The following is a 22,038-nucleotide window of genomic DNA, read 5'->3' as shown; positions in this document are numbered from 1 at the left end:
ATGATGTCGGGGAGGTTGCAACCCTCTCTGCGCCGCCCCCTATCACCCTGTCTCCGGCTGTCTCGGAGCGATGACCGGAGTGTTGAACGTCCCGTGATTAAGACGGGGAGGACGCGACCCTCTTTGCGCCGCCCCTGTGCCTCAAATAGATTCGCTATCAGCTCTATCTTTAATCTTTCAAAATGTTCAGTTGCTATCGCTATCAGCTCTATCTTTAATTTTTCAAAATGTTCAGTTGCTATTGCATGCACTCATCTGTGTTTCACTACACACGAGTGCATGCTTACCAACTGTTAGTCTGCAACACTACTATCACCGACATCCAAGAAGGGAGATCCCCCCTTGAATGGCCCTTCTAAGGTTTCTCTCCTCCACACTGCCTGTGGTGCATTTTTCCCTATTGTTAGGTTTTAGTGAGTTTTTCCTTACCTTCGCGTGGGGTATGTCTGGGAGTGCTTGCATTCATTCATTTATTTGCATTTATTTTAAATTTGTTGGACCTTATGGTGTGCTTGTTTTATTCTTGACTTATTGTTATGTTTCTTCTTGACTTGTTTAAAGAAGACGTGTCCGGCCCATGGGGACATTAACGTGTGTTGTCGGGCCTTACAAATAAATTTGATTTGATTTGATGTGTGGGGTGTTTGGGAGACTGGCTGTTTCGGGGGGTTCACATGCTTTCGAGCAACACTGTACTTATTGTATTTATTCTATTCTGTGTCTATTCTTATGTCTGCAATTTATGCATTGTTTTTATTCTGTCAACTGTGTGGTGATTTTATGCCTATGTTCATTTTATACTAATTGCCGTGTGTGAAAAGTGCTATATAGATAGTTATTAATATTTATTAGTATTATTATATTGTAAAAAAAAATTACCAACTGAAATGTTTGTAAAGTCTCGACGACATTGAAAATGAGGGTGACCTCAATTGTCCTTTCGAGAATAAATAAAGGTTTGAAATATATATATAGTAGTACCGGTAACCTAATATGGGTAGTGCCTGTTCAGTGAATATGTGACTCAGCAAGGTCAGACCTGCCTTGTTAACCAGTCAAGAAAGTCAAGAAAAGGCTAAATGTCACAAAATTCAGCAATTGGTAGAAATTGAGATATTATTGTTATATAGTCCGGCTGTATTATTTCACATGCGGTGTGAAAAAACTAAAATGTTGTCGGAGGGGAGTGAGGGCTCAACAAGACCCTAAACTCTGCGCCTGGTCACTTAACACTTTGAGTGCCAGCGACGTGTTATGTCGTCTTATCATGCCCCCCGTTGAGTGCCGACGACACGAATTGTCGTTTATTTTTATTTTTTTGCAATCTGAATTTATATTTCATCAACCGAGTCTCCCGTTGGTACAGCAGCCCCTCTAGGAGCTCAGATTGGAAAATACCGCCCCCTATCGTCTATCCCTGTGTATCTGCAGGCCATTCGATTAGACTGGTGGATCTGTGTGGGGGGAGCCAACTGGCTCCATTATGCTGGCGAGGGATCTGATGATGAGGGAAGTGATCGAGAGTTGGAAAGCAGCATGGAATATATATTTACAGCAGCCAATAATCAATCAATAAACGCGATCGATATTTGAAATGGCGATCAGGAATTGGAATAATCTTTTTGGAGAACATCTGATCTAAGGTAAGGAGTCTATGTTACCAGTTTTAGGATAATCAGAGCTGTATTCACTGAGATAACAGCGTGTCCCGTATGTGTATATGTGTGATGTTGAGGAAATGAGAGAATCGATTTCTCAGCTCGCTTCTATAGCGTGCATAAGTACTGATACCGATAAGTACCGATACCGATAAGTATCGATCTATTTTCCGGAAATCTTCGAGAGAACGATAGCTTTTCGAAATAATATAAACAGATTAAAAAACAATCCGTTTCGACAATGTTGACTGCAAACAAGTCATTGATAAGCGACGGGCAGATTAGACACATAGCCATAATTTAAAACATAGATTATGCGTTTTTAACGCTAACATTGAAGTGGGTAGCGGCATTCAAGGGGGTAAAAAGGAAAACACAGCCGGCATTGAAAGTGTTAATGGTTTGACAGTGTGTTCATAATAGCTAGCCATTTCACTGCCAACAGAATATGGCTATATATAACATGTAATGAAAAAATTGACAATTCCCGCACTCACTTTTTCTCTGCTTTTATTGTCGTCAACGTTTCGGCTATTCAGCCACTGGCTATTCAGCCACTGTCCTGATGAAGGCTGAATAGCCGAAACGTTGACGACAATAAAAGCAGAGAAAAAGTGAGTGCGGGAATTGTAAATTTTTTCATCTGATGACAATTAAGGGGAGCAATTCCCAGCACAACAATATTTTTTGAGAGAGTGCATGTTGATTTTTCACTATATATAACATGTAGCCTCATTTACATTTAGTCATTTAGCTCAAGCAGCATCATTGTGAGTCAGGAGGATGGGGTGAGCGTAGGCTGTCCTTAATCTTGAATTGAGGCTTTTCCCCCCCGTTCTCTGCCACAGAGACAGTGGATGACCACTGTGTATGTTGGTGTGCAGGTGTGTTTGGATAATTAATAGTAGATGGTCTCTGTATTCATCATATATTGTGGGTGTGTTTGGATAATTAATGGTAGTAGATGGTCTCTGTATTCATCATATATTGTGGGTGTGTTTGGATAATTAATAGTAGTAGATGGTCTCTGTATTCATCATATATTGTGGGTGTGTTTGGATAATTAATGGTAGTAGATGGTCTCTGTATTCATCATATATTGTGGGTGTGTTTGGATAATTAATGGTAGTAGATGGTCTCTGTATTCATCATATATTGTGGGTGTGTTTGGATAATTAATGGTAGTAGATGGTCTCTGTAATCGTGATATATGTGACCCAGCAGTCTAACCCGTCTTGTTAGGGAGCTCACGATTCCTCAGAAAACCCCAAAATGTTGCGCAATTCAGAAATAGGTTGAAATGGATATTGGCAATTTTGAGTGCTTTGAAATGTTCTCTATATGTCTCCTTATTTGCAAAACTTAATACGACTTGTAAATGTGTTAAGTAAGGGATAATGTATAGCTACGAGGTCATTGTCGCAAAATAATTTACCAACATGGAGTTTAAAATACCGAGCCGCCTCGGCGAGGTGTTTTAAACGTCAGTGAAGGTCAATTATTTTGTGATGATGACCGAGTATAGCTATACATTATCCCGCTTATTACATGGCTAACTTACTAACAATATACCTAATTCATTTTACAAAATCGACAAGATGAGATCAAATGCAGACGCAGTTCTGTGGCTCTGTCAGCCCAAATAAAGTGATTATTATTATCGCGGGCAGCCCGGCAGGTGTGTCTAATTGCACTGAAACAGTGTGTGTCAGTGGGGCTTGATTACTCCAGCTGCGAAAAACAATAATCACCGGTGGTTATCGAAAAAAAATGCACAGCTGTCGGGGGCTATTGACCAATCACAATCAAGCATTTCGGCAAATGTTAAAACGCCATGTAATAATTATTGTTAGATTGTCCGACAGTATTATTTTCCTCGCTGTGTGAAAAAACTACAGTTGCGTCTGAGGGGGGTGGCTACTCGCACAGAAATGAGAGGAGAGGAGACGCACCAAAATCCATTCCCAGACAACGGGCCCAGTACTTTGTTGGCGGTGTGAAGATATGCCGAGAAACATTAATATCTTTGGAACAGTTTGTGTTAAATTGTATCTGAATCGGGAGATGTCACAATTGAAAGTGTATTTTTCCGTCGCACAAAAGCTGGCTGGCAGTCGCATTGAATAATCGACTCCAGTACTCGCTCCCCAAGTCTGTAAACTTGCGTATAACGGAGTATAGAGAGAACACCATCGGGTCGGGGACCGGTACCTGGCCGTGGATCATTTGGTACCAGGCCGCAAAGAATAAAGTTATTTAAAAGGAAATGTATTTTATTTGCATTAGTCTTCCGGGTATTTTACTTGCCACTTCCGCCCGTGCCTCACTCTTTTTCGTAAAATAAGTCTCCTGCCATAATGCTCCCCTTCGCGTAATTCACTCACAGCTCAGGCTGTGGTTGTGGTAGAGACATGATTATAATCAGGTTTTTATGCACCAGAGTCTCCCGAACACATAGAGACAGTGTACATAGGCTGAGCTACGATAACTTTCGCGCACCTACCCCCTACCGGTGAATGCCTCTCACCTGGGAAAGGTGTTAGGTGGGGGAGGGCTTAGGTGGCAAAGGCCAGTTTGTAGTGCTGCATGCATCTTCATAGGCTCACAGTATAAAGCCAGGATAAAAAAATAAAAAATAAAAGATAAATGAGGAGAAATAGGAAAGGAAGGGTCAAGAAAAAAAGGCAGGACACTGAAGGCAACACAGGGTGGTAACTGCAGGGTGTCCGAGTGGCCAGCAGAGACCTGGGGCACCTTTGTTGTTGACAATTAAGGTTTGTGTTGCAGATACTGCTGTCGGCGATGTGAGACACTTCCAATTACTGTGCTACTAAAATCTACTGTGCTACCGATTGCCAGAGGGGGGAAACCAGTGGTGGAAGAAGTACACAGCTCCTTTACTTTATACTCACCGGTACTCGATACTCATTTGACTTGAGTATCAAAAGTAAAAGAATGCAATGTTTGTGTATTTCAGTGTTCGGGAGCGCTCAACCCTTGACCTCCATCCACGCTGACAAACTGACCAATAATGACTTACATGCTTAGTATTGCGTGTACATGTTTAGTATTTTACAAATGAGCATTTTCTTTATTCAAATGTTGGCACTAAATATGCAAAAATGAACTAAATCGGTTTTATTTCTATTAAAATATATATATTAATAATACTTTTTTTTAAAGCATACACCAGTGGGGGCGGTGGGCAAGTAATGTACTCTGTGGAGCCTGGACACTGAGTAACGCCGGTATCACAGACTACTGCGGCAAGTCGAGTAAAAAGTACAATGTCCTTTGAAATGTAGTGGAGTAAAAGTACAAAATTCCCCAAAATTCAAATACTAAATTACTGAGGGACAGTGCTAGAGTATAAATACTGTTTTACTCTCCACCACTGGTAAACAGGAGGCAGAGGGAGAACAACTTGTAGTTGAGCTGAAGTCTAGCAGCCCTCTGGCTCTCTTGTGGCATTTTCCCCCATCGACACCAATAAAGGGGGAAACATTATTGTGTCGACTGAGACGGCCAGTGGCCGTTGCTGCAGATCTAGGTTCTAGATTATTTATTTGTGTGTGTGTGTGTGTTCAGTTAACTTTCTTATCCCAGGTGGGAAACACGACTTGCTGAGTTCAACAACAAAACAACACAAACAGCTTGAGGTTGTCACTGAAGTGACGTCATTGAAGGGCTAACTTAATTTACTGCCATTTACTGCATGCAGGCGTGTAACGTAACTGACTGCATAGGGATGGAATTGATTCATTGGACCTGTCTCAAAACCCTGCCCTCTTTTCTTGATCCTCCAATCACAGCTGTCGCTTACCTCTGACTTCCTCGTACAAACAAAGTTTGTACGAGGAAGTCTGAGGTAATCGACAGCTGTGATTGGAGGATCAAGAAAAGGGGCAGGGTTTGAGATAGGTCTAAGTTAAGGGGATGCAGACCAGAGAAAGACTTTCGTCTTGTTTACATCAGGGTCCCCCATTTTCAATTCATCATAACATACATGACATACAGATACAGTACTGCTACATCTATACATTTATGACATACCAGATTTACAAATACAGTACTGTTTTTGATACAAGAAGAGTCTAAAAAAGAGAGTACCGGTATATACATTTGACGAAGAAACTGTACATTGGAGGAGGTTGGTAGGTGGGGTGGAGGGGAAACTGTACATAGGAGGTGGTGGGGTGGGGGTGGGTAGGCGGGGTGGGGGGTAACTGTACATTGGATAATCGACGAAATCTTACTTGGTCCCAAGAAGAGGGTCTCGTGTATTATTGGGTTTAATAAGACATTTATTGTACATTGGAGGGGGTGGCGTTAGGACATTTACAGGGGCCAGTTTCGAATTGCAGTCTTTCGTAGGTGCTCTTTGAGAGTGGTTTTGAAAGTGGGTAGTGATTCACATTCCTTTACAGCTGTGGGTAGGGCGTTCCACATTGATAATAATAATAATAATAATGGATTGGATTTATATAGCGCTCTTCTCTGACTCAGAGCGCTTCACAGAGTCCATTATTCGTTCATACACAGTCATCCCGGTGGTGGTAAGCTACAATTGCAGCCAGAGCTGCCCTGAGGCAGACTCACGGAAGCGTGGCGAATAATCATCGCCTACGGCCCCTCCGACCACCACCAACATTCATTCACATGCATACACATTCATACGAGGCAAGTAGATTAAGTGTCTTGCCCAAGGACACAACGGCAATGGGATGGACATGGGCTTGAGCAGGATTCGAACCACCAACCCTTCGATCATTGGACGCTCCGCTCTACCCCTGAGCCACGCCGCCCCACGATGTTTATGCATGATGTGGCATAATTGCGAAACGTGTTTAGTCCCTTGTTTGAGCCGAATCTGGGTTTAACATGATTTGTGGAGCTCCCTCTGGTGTTGTGGTTGTGGTATTCATTGACCTTTGGGAAGTATTTTGACATGTACATGGGTACCTTGGTCGTGTAGTGTATCTTGTAGACCAGGCCCATTGCAAGTTGCTGTACTCTGTCGTCTACTCTAAGCCATCCTAGGTTGTCAAAGTGGGCAGGGGTGAGGTGGGTTCTAGGAGTAAGGTCAAGCAGTAGTCTGACCAGTTTGTTTTGAGATGTTTGTAATTTTGTTTTTAGCGCCTTTGAGGTGCTTTGGTACCATGAGGTGCATGCATAGTCGTAGTACCCTTGAATGAGTGCTCCTGCCAGAGTCTTCAGGGTATTCTTGTTTACCAGAGAGGAGATCCGGTACAAGAATCGAGTTCGTTGGTTGACTTTTTTTATTACATTGGATGCCATTTTGTCACAGGAAAGATTTGCCTCTAGGATGGAACCTAGCTATGTAATTTCATCTTTCCTTGTGACAATATTGTCACCCACTGTAACTGAGAAGCCGTCGGTCTTGCTGAGTTTGTTATTTGAACCGAAGAGAATGGACTCTGTTTTGCCCAGGTGTAATGATAGTTTGTTATCAGCGAGCCAGATGCAGATTTTGCCTAGTTCTGAGCTGAGGGTTTTTTCAACCTGTAACTTGTTCTTGTCAGAGACCAGCAGGGCTGAGTCATCCGCGAACAGGAACAAGTTGCAGTCACAAGCTGACGACATGTCATTTGTCAGCATAAATTAGGAACAGTAGCGGTCCTAGTATGCTTCCTTGTGGAACACCACAGCTCACTGGGAGGGGGGGGTATAGGCAGGGACCGAAACTAAAGCCCGCCGCCCGCCAGGGGCGCTCAGTTTTTACCTTTGGCGCTTGACACTTAGAGGGCTGCACGCCGTGTGGCGTGTAACCGTGGCAACGAGTCATATCCGCCCAGCCCTGCAGCGGGATACTATTGGCTATATATATGTCAACACAGGCAGTCTGCTCTAGAAGAGCGGACCTCCACGAGCTACCGTTACTGTTTAAACTATGACCCAGTCAACTATTCACTTTTAGTTTAATACATGACGAGGCATTGTCTAACGGTATCTAGCTGGCTAGCTACTGATAGCTGCTGATATCAACAAATGCTCCAGCAATAGTCGACTCGAGTGCATAAATACCTCCGTTCCCTCGTTAGCTCGCGTTAGCTAGCTCACGGTAGATCGATCTGTCCCAGTAAACTAAATTGTCTTAACGTTATCTACCGGGCTAGCAGTAGCTACAGATAGCTCCTGATATCAATGTCTTATAACATTGATTGAATGCGTATTCTAGCTGAGGGCATGTTGAATGTGATTTGACAAAAGGACCGTAACGTTATAAATAGGGTCCAGCTGCATCGCCGGAGAATCCTTGCATGCTGAATGTAGGGTCTAGCTGAATATAGGGTCTAGCTGCAGGGCCGGAGAATCCTTGCTGGAGCTGGAGGCTACTCAAGTATACACACAGACAGTGGAGCTGTTTGCAGATAGCAAGCATTTTGACTTATTGCGTGGTGGCGATGTCTCGCAGATAATACAACTACAAGTATGATTATATAATATATATTTTATAAAAAAAAAAATGTATATAAAATATATATATATATATATATTTTTTATCAAAAAAATTTTGGCAGGTAAGAAATATGCTTGGCGGGTAGACTCTTCCCATCTACCCGCCACTGGCCGGTGAGTCAAAAAGTAAATTTCGCTCCCTGGGTATAGGGTACCATTTACCTCCACCATCTGTTCTCTCCCCTGCAGGTAGGATTGCATCCAGCTCACTGATAGACTATCAAAACCAATTGCTTTTAGCTTGTCAATCAGAATGGAGTGATTGACAGTGTCGAAGGCCTTTTGTAGGTCCAGCATGACCATGCCGCAGTATTTGCCCGCGTCCACCTCTTGTTTGATGTGGTCGTTCAAATAGAGAAGGCATGTGTCAGTGGAGTGGGATGTTCTGAAGCCAGATTGGAATTTGTAGATTCGATTTTTTACCGCGAGGTACTTTTCGACCTGTTCGTATACTATTTTTTTCATGACTTTCGAGATGGAGGTAAGGATAGAAACAGGGTGGTAGTTGCCTGGGTCTAATTTGCTGCCCTTTTTGTGCAGGGGTGTTACTCTCGCAATTTTGAAGTCTTTGGGTACGTGTCCCTGTTTTATGGAGAGGTTTATGTGCGTGATTGACTGGGGTGATGGCGGCTGCTGAGTCTGAGGAATTTGGAGGGGATATTGTCATGGCCAGTGGCCTTGTTAGGTTGGAGGGCGCTCAGTTATTTTGAGTACCTCAGCTGTTGTTACCATTTCTAGTTTGAAATCGTCTTTGCGGACCCCTAGATTATTGTAGTAGGCTATGATGTGTTCTACCCCAAAATGCCCTGAGTGGGAGGGTAGTTTGTTTACCAGTGTTGTGGCTATGTTTGTGAAGAAAATGTTTAAGTAATTGGCTACATCCAGCTTGTCTGTGATGAGCGTGTTGTCCGTCTTTATGTTTATGTTTGAAAATCTGGTTTTAAGTTTTTTACTGCAGCCTAGTTGATTATTGAGTAATTTCCAAAGTTCACATGGTTTGTTTGTTTTGCTCAGTTTTGTCATTGATGAAATTCTTTTTTGCAGTTTTGATCATGGAGTTTACGTAATTTCTTAGTCTGTTTTTTTCCAGTTTGAGTTCAGTCACATGGGCTTTGAGTTCACTGCTCGTGCTTTTGGTAAGCTTTGACTGACTTTTACGAAACCATAGCGGAGTGCATCCACGGCTCAGCGCGATTTTTTACCCTGATGGTTTTTAGGGGGGCCATGACGTTTAGTATTGTTGAAAATTCGGTTTTGAAACCAAGCCATGTTTCTTCAACCAGTGTACCATTGAGCTCATCTGACCAGTCCAGGCTGCTTGTATCCTTTCGGCAAGCAACCCTCCCTTCCGCGTTACTCTGATTGGCCAGCGATCTACGCTCGTTTCCCCCCTACGCCTGTGCATGCGCGCGAGCCGCGATAATCCCCCCTAAGCCCGTGCGAGCGCATATGCGCATGAGCCGCGATAATGCCCCTCAGGCAAGCCCCCACGCAGGTTAATAATAATAAATGGGTATCGCAGAACACGCCATATTAGCAACGCTCGCACACACGCAGGTAAATAATAATAAGCGGGTATCGCAGAACACGCCATATTAGCATGATAATACCTAGCTGCATCAGATAATACCTACCTGCATCAATATACGCCGCGCTGTATACTCCAACGCCTAACTAACTAATTTTTTTTTTTTTTTTTGGAACAAATGTTTTTTATTTTCTCTTTTTTTTTTTACATGAAACAAGACAAACAATACAGTAACAGTAATAATCAACAATAAATCACAGGACAATAACAGAAATAATAATAACAATAATTTGTGAAACCTGTGGTGCTCAAGTGGAACATCCCATGGGACGCCGTGAGCCTTCAGAGCTGCTCTTATTTGTAAATACAAGAAAAAGGAGTTTTTCATTGTTCAAGAGTGGATATATGTTGCAGAACATGCCTGTTAATTACCTTTTAAATATCTGTTATGTGGTTAGGGTATGTATGTTTTTTAAATAAATGCCCAGTCTTGTGCTTTGTCACCACCTGTCAATCTGTTCTGTTATTGGTCCATGATGGCAATAAGTTGATGATTTTTACAGCCTGGTGGGCGAGATTATGCATGACCAGCCTGTGATCTAAATATTACCTATGTGTGTTGATGGAATCACGTCAATATAGAGAGTAGCCCCTTACGTGACTGCGTGCGTTTGTCTAAGTATTATTATTCTAAGTATTATTATTATTATTATTATTATCTACCGCCGCGGCGGCAAAACCTATTAAAACCTAGTTGAGCTAAGTGCGTCGATGTTAAAACTGAGTGACGAATGCGGGCGGCTACGTGGCGTAGTGGGCAAGGCGCTCGCCACGAATGACGGAGACGCTGGGCTTGCCTGTTCGAGCCCAGCGCTCCACATTGCTTTCAGTTTAGCTGGCCGTCTGTACTAATACACATTGGCCGTATTAGGGGGTGGGAAACTGATGGGTGGGGATCGGGCGTTGTGGACAGCGACTCCTACAGGTCGGTTGGTGCGCCTGCGCAGTAGAATCAGGGAGTGTCGGGGGCAGCGTGAGCCTCCCACGCGTTACTCCTCGCCACTGAGAGATCGAGCTGCGCAGGTGAAAAGATGCGACTGCTGTTACCTCAAGTACCGGAGGGGACTTGTGCTATGTATGACTTAGTCCACATTGCAGCCGGCTTGTGGGAGGCAAGAAACAGCGTTCGTGACAGGGGAGGGTTGAATTGGATGATACGAAATTGGGATGGGAGAAAATATAGAAAATGGGAGAAAAAGTGGATAAAAAAAAGAAAAACTGAGTGACGAATGCATAATTTACACTTGTGCCAATTGCATGCGTTTGTCTAAGTATTGTTATTCTAAGTATTATTATTATCTACCGCCGCGGCGGCAAAACCTATTAAAACCTGCGTGTGTGTGAGCGTGTGGCGGCAAAAACAAAATGCGCATGCGCACGTTACCGGCGTAGGGGCGAACCGAGCGTAGAAGATCGCTGGCCAATCAGAGCAACACGGAAGGGAGGGTTGCTTGCCGAAAGGATACAAGCGTCCAGGCTCTCCAGTTCGAGGAAGAGGTTTGTTAATCTCATGACACCTGAACCGTGTGTGTGTGTGTGTGTGTGTGTCTGTATGGTGTGTGTGTGTGTCTGTGTGTGTCTGTACCTGGTAGTGTTTGAGAGATCCGTTGATGAGCAGGGAGGACTGCTTCTCCACCCTCTCCATGACAGCGTGGGCGACACCATAGTAGGACTGGGAGCTGGTCTCTCCCGTGGGAACACTGTACTCATCATCCACATCCTGCTTGACAGTCCTGGAGGGAGGGAGGGAGGGAGGGAGAGAGAGAGAGAGTCAGAGACAGATGGATACAGAGCGAGAGAGAGGAGGGGGGGGGGGGGAAAGGGGGGGAAACAGGAAAGAGGGGGAGGGAAAGAGAGAGAGGATATATAGAGAGACAGAGAGAGAGACAGAGAGAGAGAGAGAGAGAACACTGTATATATAGTATATATATAATTCAGCAGTAAACCCACAGAGACCTACTCTAGGATGTCCTTGACCAGGAGGTAAAGTAAACCCATGGAGACCTACTCTAGGATGTTCTTGACGGCCTCCACGACCCCTTCCTCTCTGCTGGGATCCAGGATCTTCTTCTCCGCCGGCTCCACTCCATCCTCCTCCTCCTCCTGGACCAGAGAGAGAGAGAAAGAGACAGTCCGTAGTTCATTGTTATTCCAATGGTCCAAGCGATATTAGTGAACAGAACACTCAAGAACTAGAAGTGCTGAAACTCAAACCTGCGAGGGAAAGTTCAACATTTGCGAACTTTCTGAGCTACTCTGAAAGCCAGAAACCAGAGAAGTGAGATTCAAACTTGTGATGTCTTCAGGTATAAAGTCTGAAGCTGCTCCAGTTACCCATACTGTATGACCTCTGAACTCTATATTCAATTTATACCTGCCAACTACCTTACACTGTAATCAGAACTTGTGTACAGAACACCAGGGTCAAACGTAGAGATTTTTTTTATCCACTTTCTGTTTTTCTGTGTTTTTCTCCCATCCGCTGCGCCACCCAGCCGCCCAAACGTAGAGATATTTAAAGATAGCTTGACATTCTTTTTGAATATGTACATTTTCGTAAATGCGTCAACATTGTACTTATTTGTAATATGTACACATTGTACATTTTCGTAAATACAACAATATATTACTTATGGCTATAACATAACGTACAATAGATACCTTTTTCCTGTGGTCAATAAGTATTTATTTACATATTTTAAGCGAGATCGGGCTGAACTAGAGCAATATAGCAGCTGCTAACTTAGTGGCTCTGAACGCTCCCGTATTGTGAAAAACACAGTTTCCCATGGCGTGTGCAGTACATCCTGTACATTCGGGTCTCCGGTGTGCCTACTAACACTCAAACTGTTAAATAAGATGACCCAGTTAGATTTTGCATTGTGTATTCAGAAACCGTGTTTCATCTCAAGTCATGTTTGATCTGAATGTTGTTTGTTTCACATGCAGTTCCGGATTTAAATCACTCACAGAAACAACAAAGGAAAAGAGTGAAGCTGCCTCTGGCGACAGATCCGTGCACACTCCCCATTGTAGGGCAGCTTTCGTGTTGTTATTAATATCTTGCAATTGTGTCGGAGGATAATCAAGGCATCGCCTAGTCTGACCGCTCTCCACACTTGTTGTGCCAGAGTAGGAGGAAGTTGCTACTGCGCATGCGTCCCACAAAACGTTGTCCGTGAGCGAGTGAGTGATCCCAATTCACTGTGCACAGCCCACGGCGGTGGTCCTGCGTGCCACGAGGAACAGCAGCTTCACCTGTGCTTAGCCAGTTAGCTTGTTTGAATAGCTCCCTGAGAATGCGCTCTCTGCCCCCAAAACGTATCAAAATGTGGCTGTGTGTGTGTCTGTGTGTTGAGATGGTAGGGCGCTCAGCTTTAATTAAAAGGCCTCCTCACCTCCTCCTCGAACTCCGAGCCACTTTCTTCGCTGTCTGACCGCGGGACAACTTCATATCTGATGTGAGAGGAAGAGCAGGCGTTAAGATCACAGCAACTGCACAGCTATGACGGATTATAATATGTTGTATTAGTGTAGGAGTGATCAGATGCTCTTGTAAAAGGCTTAATAAAGGTAAAAAAAAACAACAACAAAAAACAGGGAGTGGAAGGTAGGCCGTAAATGGTGGATATTTTGCACACAGTCTGAACACAGTCTATACGCTCGGCTGTGTGTTGCATTCTGTGCTTGGCCCACTCCTGCAACCTTGCTTCATGGCACACATGAAGAACCATGTGACTCGGCACGGTCAAACACGCCTTGTTATGGCCGTCACAAACTCTTCAAAATAGGCCAAATGTTGCAAAATTCTGAAATAGGTTGACATTTTTATATTGCCAATTTTTACTGCTTTGAAATCTTCTCTATCTCTCTCCTTATTTGCAAAACTTAATCAGACTTAATCCCCCGCTGTGTGAAAAAACGATTACCTATGTCGGAAGGGAGTGGCTAAGTACTTCCAGTTTTGATGACGGAGACGGGCAGAGATGACAGCTGGCACCAAATCCTTTTCGAAGAAGAGTCAACGGACATGGACCCAGTACTATGTTGGCAGTGTGCAAATATGCAGAGAAACATTAAATATTTTTGGAACCGTTTGTACTAAATTATATCTGAATCTGGAGATTTTCTTCTCTCTTGAAAGTGTAATTCTCCCTATCATACAGGTTGACTGGCAGTGCGCGGAAGTAAGGCATAGAATCTTGACATTTCTAGATTGGTCATTTTATCTAACGAATGCATCTGCATCTAATCCGCTGTATCTATTTCTATATTTCCTATAATTTCTCTATCTACTCCAGTGTGCTCTGCAGATAGGTCAGTCAGACAGACATGTGCTCCTCGCGCTTAACGGCGGTGTGTGTGTGTGCGTGCGTGTGTGCGCGTGCGTGCGTAGGGGGAGGGTAAATTGCAGGGAGATATTGGTCCAAATATGAAGGCAACACCTAAATGTATCTATTATCTCTCCCCTTCTCCCTCTGTGTGTGTGTGAGTTTTCAGTTCAGTCGAGTGTTTTTGATTTAATGTTCCACTGTGATCACTTCCTCTAACAGAATAATTACCTATTGTGTCATTGTCAGCTCTTTGTTGTATGTTTTTACAGTCCGAGTAATATAAATAGTTTTTTGTGAAACCTCTGTTCCTCTCCTTCCTTTAATGGAAACCCTGTGTGGGGATTTAACTCGAAGTTAAACTGTAAACTATAAGACTGTAAACTGTCTCTCACATCATCACATCATAATAACTCACACTCCTGCAGCTCACCTGGAGAAGGTGTTAGGTGGGGGAGGGGTTAGGTGTATTGCAATGACTCTTGGGCAAAGTAGTCCAACCCTGAACCCCACCGTCATAGGCAACTATCGTCCTGTCTCTTCTCTCCTTCCTTTCTAAAACACTTGAACGTGCTGTATCCAACCAACTTACTGCTTATCTCTTACAGAATGACCTCCTAGACCCTAATCAGTCTGGCTTCCGGACTGGCCACTCCACGGCCCTCATTGCGGTCACAGAGGCACTTCACTTAGCAAAAGCGAAAGGCCTCTCTGTCCTGATTCTCCTAGATCTATCTGCAGCCTTCGACACAGTCAACCATCAGATCCTCCTCGCGGCCCTCGCAGGAATGGGAGTGGCTGGCTCTGCGCTGACATCATACCTCAATGACCGCTCCTACCAAGTGTCATGGAGAGGGACTCTGTCGGCCACCCGCCCCCTGCGGACGGGTGTCCCCCAGGGCTCGGCCCTAGGACCCCTTCTCTTCTCCCTCTACACTAAATCACTGGGTAACATTATCACGTCTCATGGCTTCTCGTATCATTGTTATGCCGATGATACTCAACTCTTCCTCTCCTTCCCTCCCTCAGATATCCACGTCGCTGAGCGGATCTCGGCCTGTCTGTCCGACATCTCCGCCTGGATGACGACCAACCACCTCAAACTGAACCTAAACAAAACAGAATTGCTCCACCTGCCGGCCAAATCCTCCCCCCTGACCGACCTTCCCATCACAGTCGAGAATGCAGCCGTGACCGCGTCCCCGACCGCCAAGAACCTTGGTGTTGTCCTCGACCACCAGTTGAACTTCTCTGCTCACATCGCAGCGACAACCAGAACCTGCCGATTCCTCCTGAGCAACGTCAGAAGGATCCGCCCCTTCCTGACAAAAGAAGCCACCCAACTCCTCGTCTAATCAACAGTCATCTCCCGCCTCGACTACTGCAACGCACTGCTCGCTGGCCTCCCGGCCACTGCCACCAAGCCTCTTCAACTCATTCAGAACGCAGCGGCCCGCCTGATCTCAAACATACCGAAGTCGGCCCATGTCACCCCACTTCTTAGGGACCATTGCTGCACGTATCCGCTTCAAGGCCCTCGACCTAGCATACCGTGCAGCAAAGGGAACCGCTCCCGCCTACCTCCGGTCAATGGTCTCTAACTACACACCCTCAAGACCCCTACGCTCTGCATCTTCTGGCCGCCTCAGACCTACTCCTATCCAAGCTCCGGGAGGGTCATCAAAGAGAAGTCGCCTATTCTCAGTCCTTGCCCCACAATGGTGGAATGAACTACCCACCCCAGTTAGGACAGCCGAAACCCGTCCAATCTTTCGCCGTCGACTAAAGACGCACTTCTTCAACCATTATCTGAAATAATAATAAAATTCAAATTAAAATCTAACCCTAACTAACCTTACTGTCATGCAGCACTTGTCCTAATAAACGAACCTACACTGTAACACGCAACACTTTGATGAACATTGTTACTCAGCTGATAGGTGTACCCATCCTGATTACTTGTCGTACAGAACTTGTAAGTCGCTTTGGATAAAAGCGTCAGCTAAATTACTAAATGTAAATGTAGTCCTGCATGCATCGTTAAGAAAAACAGCTCCTTTGAAGGTCTGTGGCTCAAAACAAGCCATTGTGGTATCATCATGGTTAATAAGACATAAAACAAGATTGAAAAGTATCCGCCCGGTCTCAACAAGGCCTCAACAAGGCCTCAACAAGACCCCAAAGTATGTGCCTGGTCACATATACTGTAGGGCCATTTTGAAAAAAGAAAATGTTGGACAGCTTTAGGGCTGACCCCTATTAATCGATTAGTCGACTAATCGGTCGAAAGGAGCCGTAGTCGACTGGCCAACCTCTTAGTCGAATATAATTAAAAAAATTATAATAATATTAAATCTTTTTATTTTATTTTTTAAGTCGACCAATAGTCGACTAACTGCAAATTTTGGCCAATCCTAGTCGACCATCCAAATCCTTAGTCGGGGACAGCCCTAGACAGCTTATACTTTTGCAGTTGTAAAATCAATCCAACTGACCTGGATAATCTTAAACATAACCTAAAACAAACTCAAATTGTACTATCATTACCTTATGATTAATTTATGATCAGATTAGTTAGAATCCAGCTGCAAGCTAGTCTAGCTTAGCACAAATGAATGGAAGCGGATACGGACCAGCTAGCCCAGCTGTTGGCCAAAAACACCTCTCCCGGAGCTAAACTAGTGGTCCATATCTGTTTCCATTAATTTGTGATAAGCTAGGTTAGTTTGCAGCCGGATAGCCGCACTCTCTCATCTGTAGTATTTAACTGTGGACTGCTCTCTTACCCATACCCAGGGTTCATCTGTAGTCTTTAACTGTGGACTGCACTCTCTTACCCAGGGTTCATCTGTACTATTTAACTGTGGACTGCTCTCTTACCCAGGGTTCATCTGTAGTATTTAACTGTGGACTGCACTCTCTTACCCAGGGTTCATCTGTAGTCTTTAACTGTGGACTGCACTCTCTTACCCAGGGTTCATCTGTACTATTTAACTGTGGACTGCTCTCTTACCCAGGGTTCATCTGTAGTATTTAACTGTGGACTGCACTCTCTTACCCAGGGTTCATCTGTAGTATTTAACTGTGGACTGCACTCTCTTACCCAGGGTTCATCTGTAGTCTTTAACTGTGGACTGCACTCTCTTACCCAGGGTTCATCTGTACTATTTAACTGTGGACTGCTCTCTTACCCAGGGTTCATCTGTAGTATTTAACTGTGGACTGCACTCTCTTACCCAGGGTTCATCTGTAGTCTTTAACTGTGAACTGCACTCTCTTACCCAGGGTTCATCTGTAGTATTTAACTGTGGACTGCACTCTCTTACCCAGGGTTCATCTGTACTATTTAACTGTGGACTGCTCTCTTACCCAGGGTTCATCTGTAGTATTTAACTGTGGACTGCACTCTCTTACCCAGGGTTCATCTGTAGTATTTAACTGTGGATTGCACTCTCTTACCCAGGGTTCATCTGTAGTCTTTAACTGTGGACTGCACTCTCTTACCCAGGGTTCATCTGTAGTATTTAACTGTGGACTGCACTCTTACCTAGGGATGGGAATTGATAGGATTTTATCGATACGATTCCATTATCGATTCTGCTTATCGATTCGATTCTTTATCGATTCCCTTATCGATACCTGATCAATTTATAATTTAAATAGATAAATTGGAAATGCAACAGAACTAAGCTGGTTAGAATAACAACATGCAACTTGACATTTCTGATTGTCATTTATTGTTGAGCCCCCATGTCAGGGGCGACAGTGGCTCGGGAGGTAGAGCAGTCGTCTGGCAATCCGGAGGTTCCCGGTTCGATTCCCACTCCTCCCGGGCAGCGTGTCGATGTGTCCTTGAGCAAGACACTTAACCCCTAACTGCTCCCGATGAGCAGGTTGGCACATTGCATGGTTGCCTCCGCCGTGAATGTGTGAGTGATTGGGTAAAATGTAAGGAACAAATTGTAAAGCGCTTTGGATAAAAGCGCTATATAAAAAAGCAGCCATTTACCATGTCAGAAAAATACAAAAACTGTAAAAAATAAAACATTAACTATAGCCTACACTTAAATAAAATAATGTATTTGAGATTCTCTTAAAATGTATTTATTTTTTTATTCTTAAACTAATTTAATCTATTGAATAACAGGTCGTTATTCCTCTGACTTCTGTCTCACACACACACACACACACACACACACACACAGAGCTCCCTCCCCGGGCCCCTGTCCTGTAAGGTATTGGCTTGTGTTGCTACACGGACACATTTGTATGTTGCACCACGGAACTTCCTGTTCCTGTCTTACAGATTACAGACTTGTAAACAAACACTACGTCTCTTATTATATGTGAACTAAAGAGTACAAGGTTTACACAACAGCCCCCACCCGCTGTTTTATTGTATTTGTACCTGTACTATCCGCTGTCAGCTGTTTATCTCTCTCTGAGAGCTTGATTAAATAGCGTTAGCTCACGTTAGCTCCGCGGCAAATTTTAGCTCACCCCGAACTAAATCAATGACTAGGTTCTAAAGCATTCAAGTAGTTTTCACTGCACATAGAAGTAGCCAAACAGCGGGAGCATTTCGGGAGCATATTACCAAAACCCAGGCAATTTCGAGCCCTTAATGAATCAAATAGAGTCTGCCATGGCTACATGCTAACGTCATTGCGCAACTGTAGGAAAAACCTGGCAGCGATAATGGAATCGAAAGTCACGGGAGCCACACGGTTCCAGGCATCGGCCAATTAGGAACCGGTTCCCAACGGGAACCGGTTTTCGATTCCCATCCCTACTCTTACCCAGGGTTCATCTGTAGTATTTAACTGTGGACTGCACTCGCTTACCCAGGGTTCATCTGTAGTCTTTAACTGTGGACTGCACTCTCTTACCCAGGGTTCATCTGTAGTATTTAACTGTGGACTGCACTCTCTTACCCAGGGTTCATCTGTAGTCTTTAACTTTGGACTGCACTCTCTTACCCAGGGTTCATCTGTAGTCTTTAACTGTGGACTGCACTCTCTTACCCAGGGTTCATCTGTAGTCTTTAACTGTGGACAGCAGGAGACACACACACCACTGAAGATAAACAGGGCTACCGTGGACAGGGTGAGCAGCTTTAAGTACCTGGGGGTCCACATCGCAGAGGACCTGACATGGACAACACGCATAGACTCAGTCGTAAAAAAGGCGAAGCAACGCCTCTACCACCTGAGACAGTTAAGGAAGTTCAGAGTATCTGGGAAGATACTCCAGTCCTTCTACTCCGGAGCTGTAGAGAGCATCTTGACTGGAAACATCACTGCCTGGTATGGAAACAGCACGGCACAGGACAAGAAGGCCCTACAGAGAGTGGTGCGCTCAGCCGAGCGTACCACAGGTATTGCACTACCACCCCTGCAGGTTCTATACAACAAGAGGTGCAAATCCAGAGCCTGCAGAATAATGAAAGACCCACACCACCCCAACAACAGCCTGTTCGTGCTGCTGAGGTCAGGCAGACGCCTGCGAGCACCAGCTACTTGGACAGAGAGACTTCGGCTCAGCTTCTTCCCCCAGGCCATCAGAGCCTTGAACACTGAACCCTCCACACACAAGCACACATGAGCACACACACGACACACACTGTACACGCTCACACACTAGCAGCCACTTTAACATGAGCAAGCACACACTCATGCTGCACACGCCCACACTTATGGCCGCTAAGGAAAGGTCACTTTAAAAATAGTAGAGTATAACCGGAGATTGTATAATTTAGCATGTACAGAAAGACACTACCAAAGGACCTAGCATGTCCTCCATGCTCTGTAAATAACTTATGTACATATACTGATATGCCCTAATATGTTACTTGTTTATTGCACAATGTTACTTGTTTATGCACAATGTTGTTCTATTGGATTCTATTATATGTTATTGCACATCGTTGCGGGCAAGACCACCGGCATTTCATTGTGTACTTGTATGCCGTGACAAATAAAACTCTTGACTTGACTTGGACTGCACTCTCTTACCCAGGGTTCATCTCTAACCAGACATCCAGCTGGCTGGACTTGGGAGCATCAGCTCCCTGCAGGATCTTCCCGGTCTCCGTCTGAATGACCTTGACTGGCAGCTCGCTCATCTGGCTGCTCTCGTCCAAGGGCTGTGGAACAAAGCAAGACACACCAGAAGGAGAGATGGAACCAAATGTGTGCCAAATTAGACGGATTTTCTGAAAATAGGGCTAGGGCTAAAGAGGTTAAAGGTGGGGTAGGCAATACTCTGTGATTTAGCTTAAAGGTGGCGTAAGCAATTTCAGATAAATGAGCATGATTTAGCATGTTTCATGTGTTGATCAAATTCACCTTCAGTAAAATGACAAAAAAACACTTTGAAGTTAAAAGTAAAGCAGAGAGTTTAGTTATTTTGCCACAGACTTACCTCTCCATCAGGTCCTATGGCACTGGTGCCTTCACCCTCCCCATCCAGCTTCGGCTAAACAAAAAGAAAGACATATCAGCCGAACGTTCGAAAACTCACATTTGAGCGGAGATGCCATTTTCACACACTCTGATTTCCATCCCATGGTTTCTGCTTGATCCGAATATTATTATTTTCTTTTTAAAAAAGCATTTTGGTTGGTAGACTTTTTCAAGGGTGTTTGAAATGTATGCTAATGTTACATTCGGAGCGGTCGTGCGTATCTAGTTTCGATCCTGTTTTTATTTGTGTTAACAAACAAGTGTTGCGCTTCTCTACAGAAACCGAGAATGGACGATTACATTTTCTATTTCATTCAAGTTTAGGCATGTGTTAACCTCTTACCAAGCACAGTCCCGAAATCGGGCCCTCATGCCCATGCACGCAAGTCACGGCACTTTGCGAGCGTCTACCGGCTCGGGGCTGCATTTTTCGCAGAACATATAATATACCGTTCGAGACATCTATTTGTTGTAGGGCTGTCACGATTCATCGACCTGGTCAACGAGTAATTTTTTTTGATTTGCACATTCATGATCGACACGTCGTATTTTTAAATGGGCCTTTTGCGGTGGAAATGGCAGACGTTCATAGTCATAAGATGTGCAACGTGTAATCTAACTAATGCACAGTGAATCACGTTCAAAATAGAATTAACTTCTGTTAGACCACTATTCGTGATTCTGCCTAGAGCCAGGACTCGAGAGTCGCATAACTTCCGTATTTCGCTCCAGCTGGAAGCGAGGGGCTGAGCCTGGCTGATACCCACACTTTACAGTTTAGAAGCAGCTTGGTAGCTCTTCAGCCCTGCGTTCTATAGCCTGTGATAATTCCTCTTGGGAGTCTCGCTGTTTCTATGTAAACTCTGCGAGCAACGGGTCCAATAAATGCGTCTTTAACATGTTTTATATATATATAAAAAGCATTTAAACTAACGTTAGCTGCTACCAGGGGTGGGGGAAAAAATCGATACGTAGTAGTATCGCAATACTTTGCGTGGCGATACTGTATCGATACAGGGACGCCAAGTATCGATATTTAATTATTAAAAAGAAAAGAAAAAAAAAGATTTTGTATAAGGAAGTTGCATTGTTCATTTCAATACCTGTAATAGTACAGTAGTCCACACACACACATGGACTATGACTGTAATACAAACAGTTCAGTTCGTCAGGTACATGCAACACAGATTACAGTGTTTACATTAGTCTACTTGAGAAAATACCATGTTCTGCAACAAAAATGATTGAAGTGAGATGAACAGACTGAACTTTATTTTATTAGATAAAACATGTTGACAAAGTTTTCCTTTGCAGTTGAGAAAAGGTAATAAATTAAATTTGAGCAAAAAAAAATTATTTTAAAAAGAAATAACATCGCAATATGTTCAGCGTATCGCGATATATTTAGTATCGCGATACTATCGTATCGTGGCGCAAGTATCGCGATAGTATCGTATCGTGAGGTCTCTGGCGATTCCCACCCCTAGCTGCTACTGCTAACAAGTAAGCTGCTGTCC

At 44.1% G+C, this 22,038-nt stretch overlaps 1 protein-coding gene across 3 annotated transcripts in view; it reads right to left on the bottom strand.

Moving 5' to 3' along the window:
- smarca2 (SWI/SNF related BAF chromatin remodeling complex subunit ATPase 2) overlaps positions 1-22,038 on the bottom strand; it is a 188,643-nt gene that overhangs the window by 101,277 nt on the left and 65,328 nt on the right. For all 3 annotated transcript variants that reach the window (XM_084308943.1, XM_084308938.1, XM_084308939.1), the window contains 5 exons: positions 20,481-20,534; positions 20,072-20,202; positions 13,125-13,182; positions 11,735-11,829; positions 11,312-11,459 (listed from right to left, as the gene is read on the bottom strand). In XM_084308943.1, coding sequence (XP_084165069.1) covers positions 11,312-11,459; positions 11,735-11,829; positions 13,125-13,182; positions 20,072-20,202; positions 20,481-20,534 — 486 coding nt within the window. The remainder of the gene's footprint in view (positions 1-11,311; positions 11,460-11,734; positions 11,830-13,124; positions 13,183-20,071; positions 20,203-20,480; positions 20,535-22,038) is intronic.

This window comes from Notolepis coatsorum, assembly GCF_963971535.1.
Source record: "Notolepis coatsorum genome assembly, chromosome: 2".
NCBI lineage: Eukaryota > Metazoa > Chordata > Actinopteri > Aulopiformes > Paralepididae > Notolepis > Notolepis coatsorum.
Note: the sequence above shows the minus strand (reverse complement) of the source record. Positions and strands in the feature narration are given on the sequence as shown.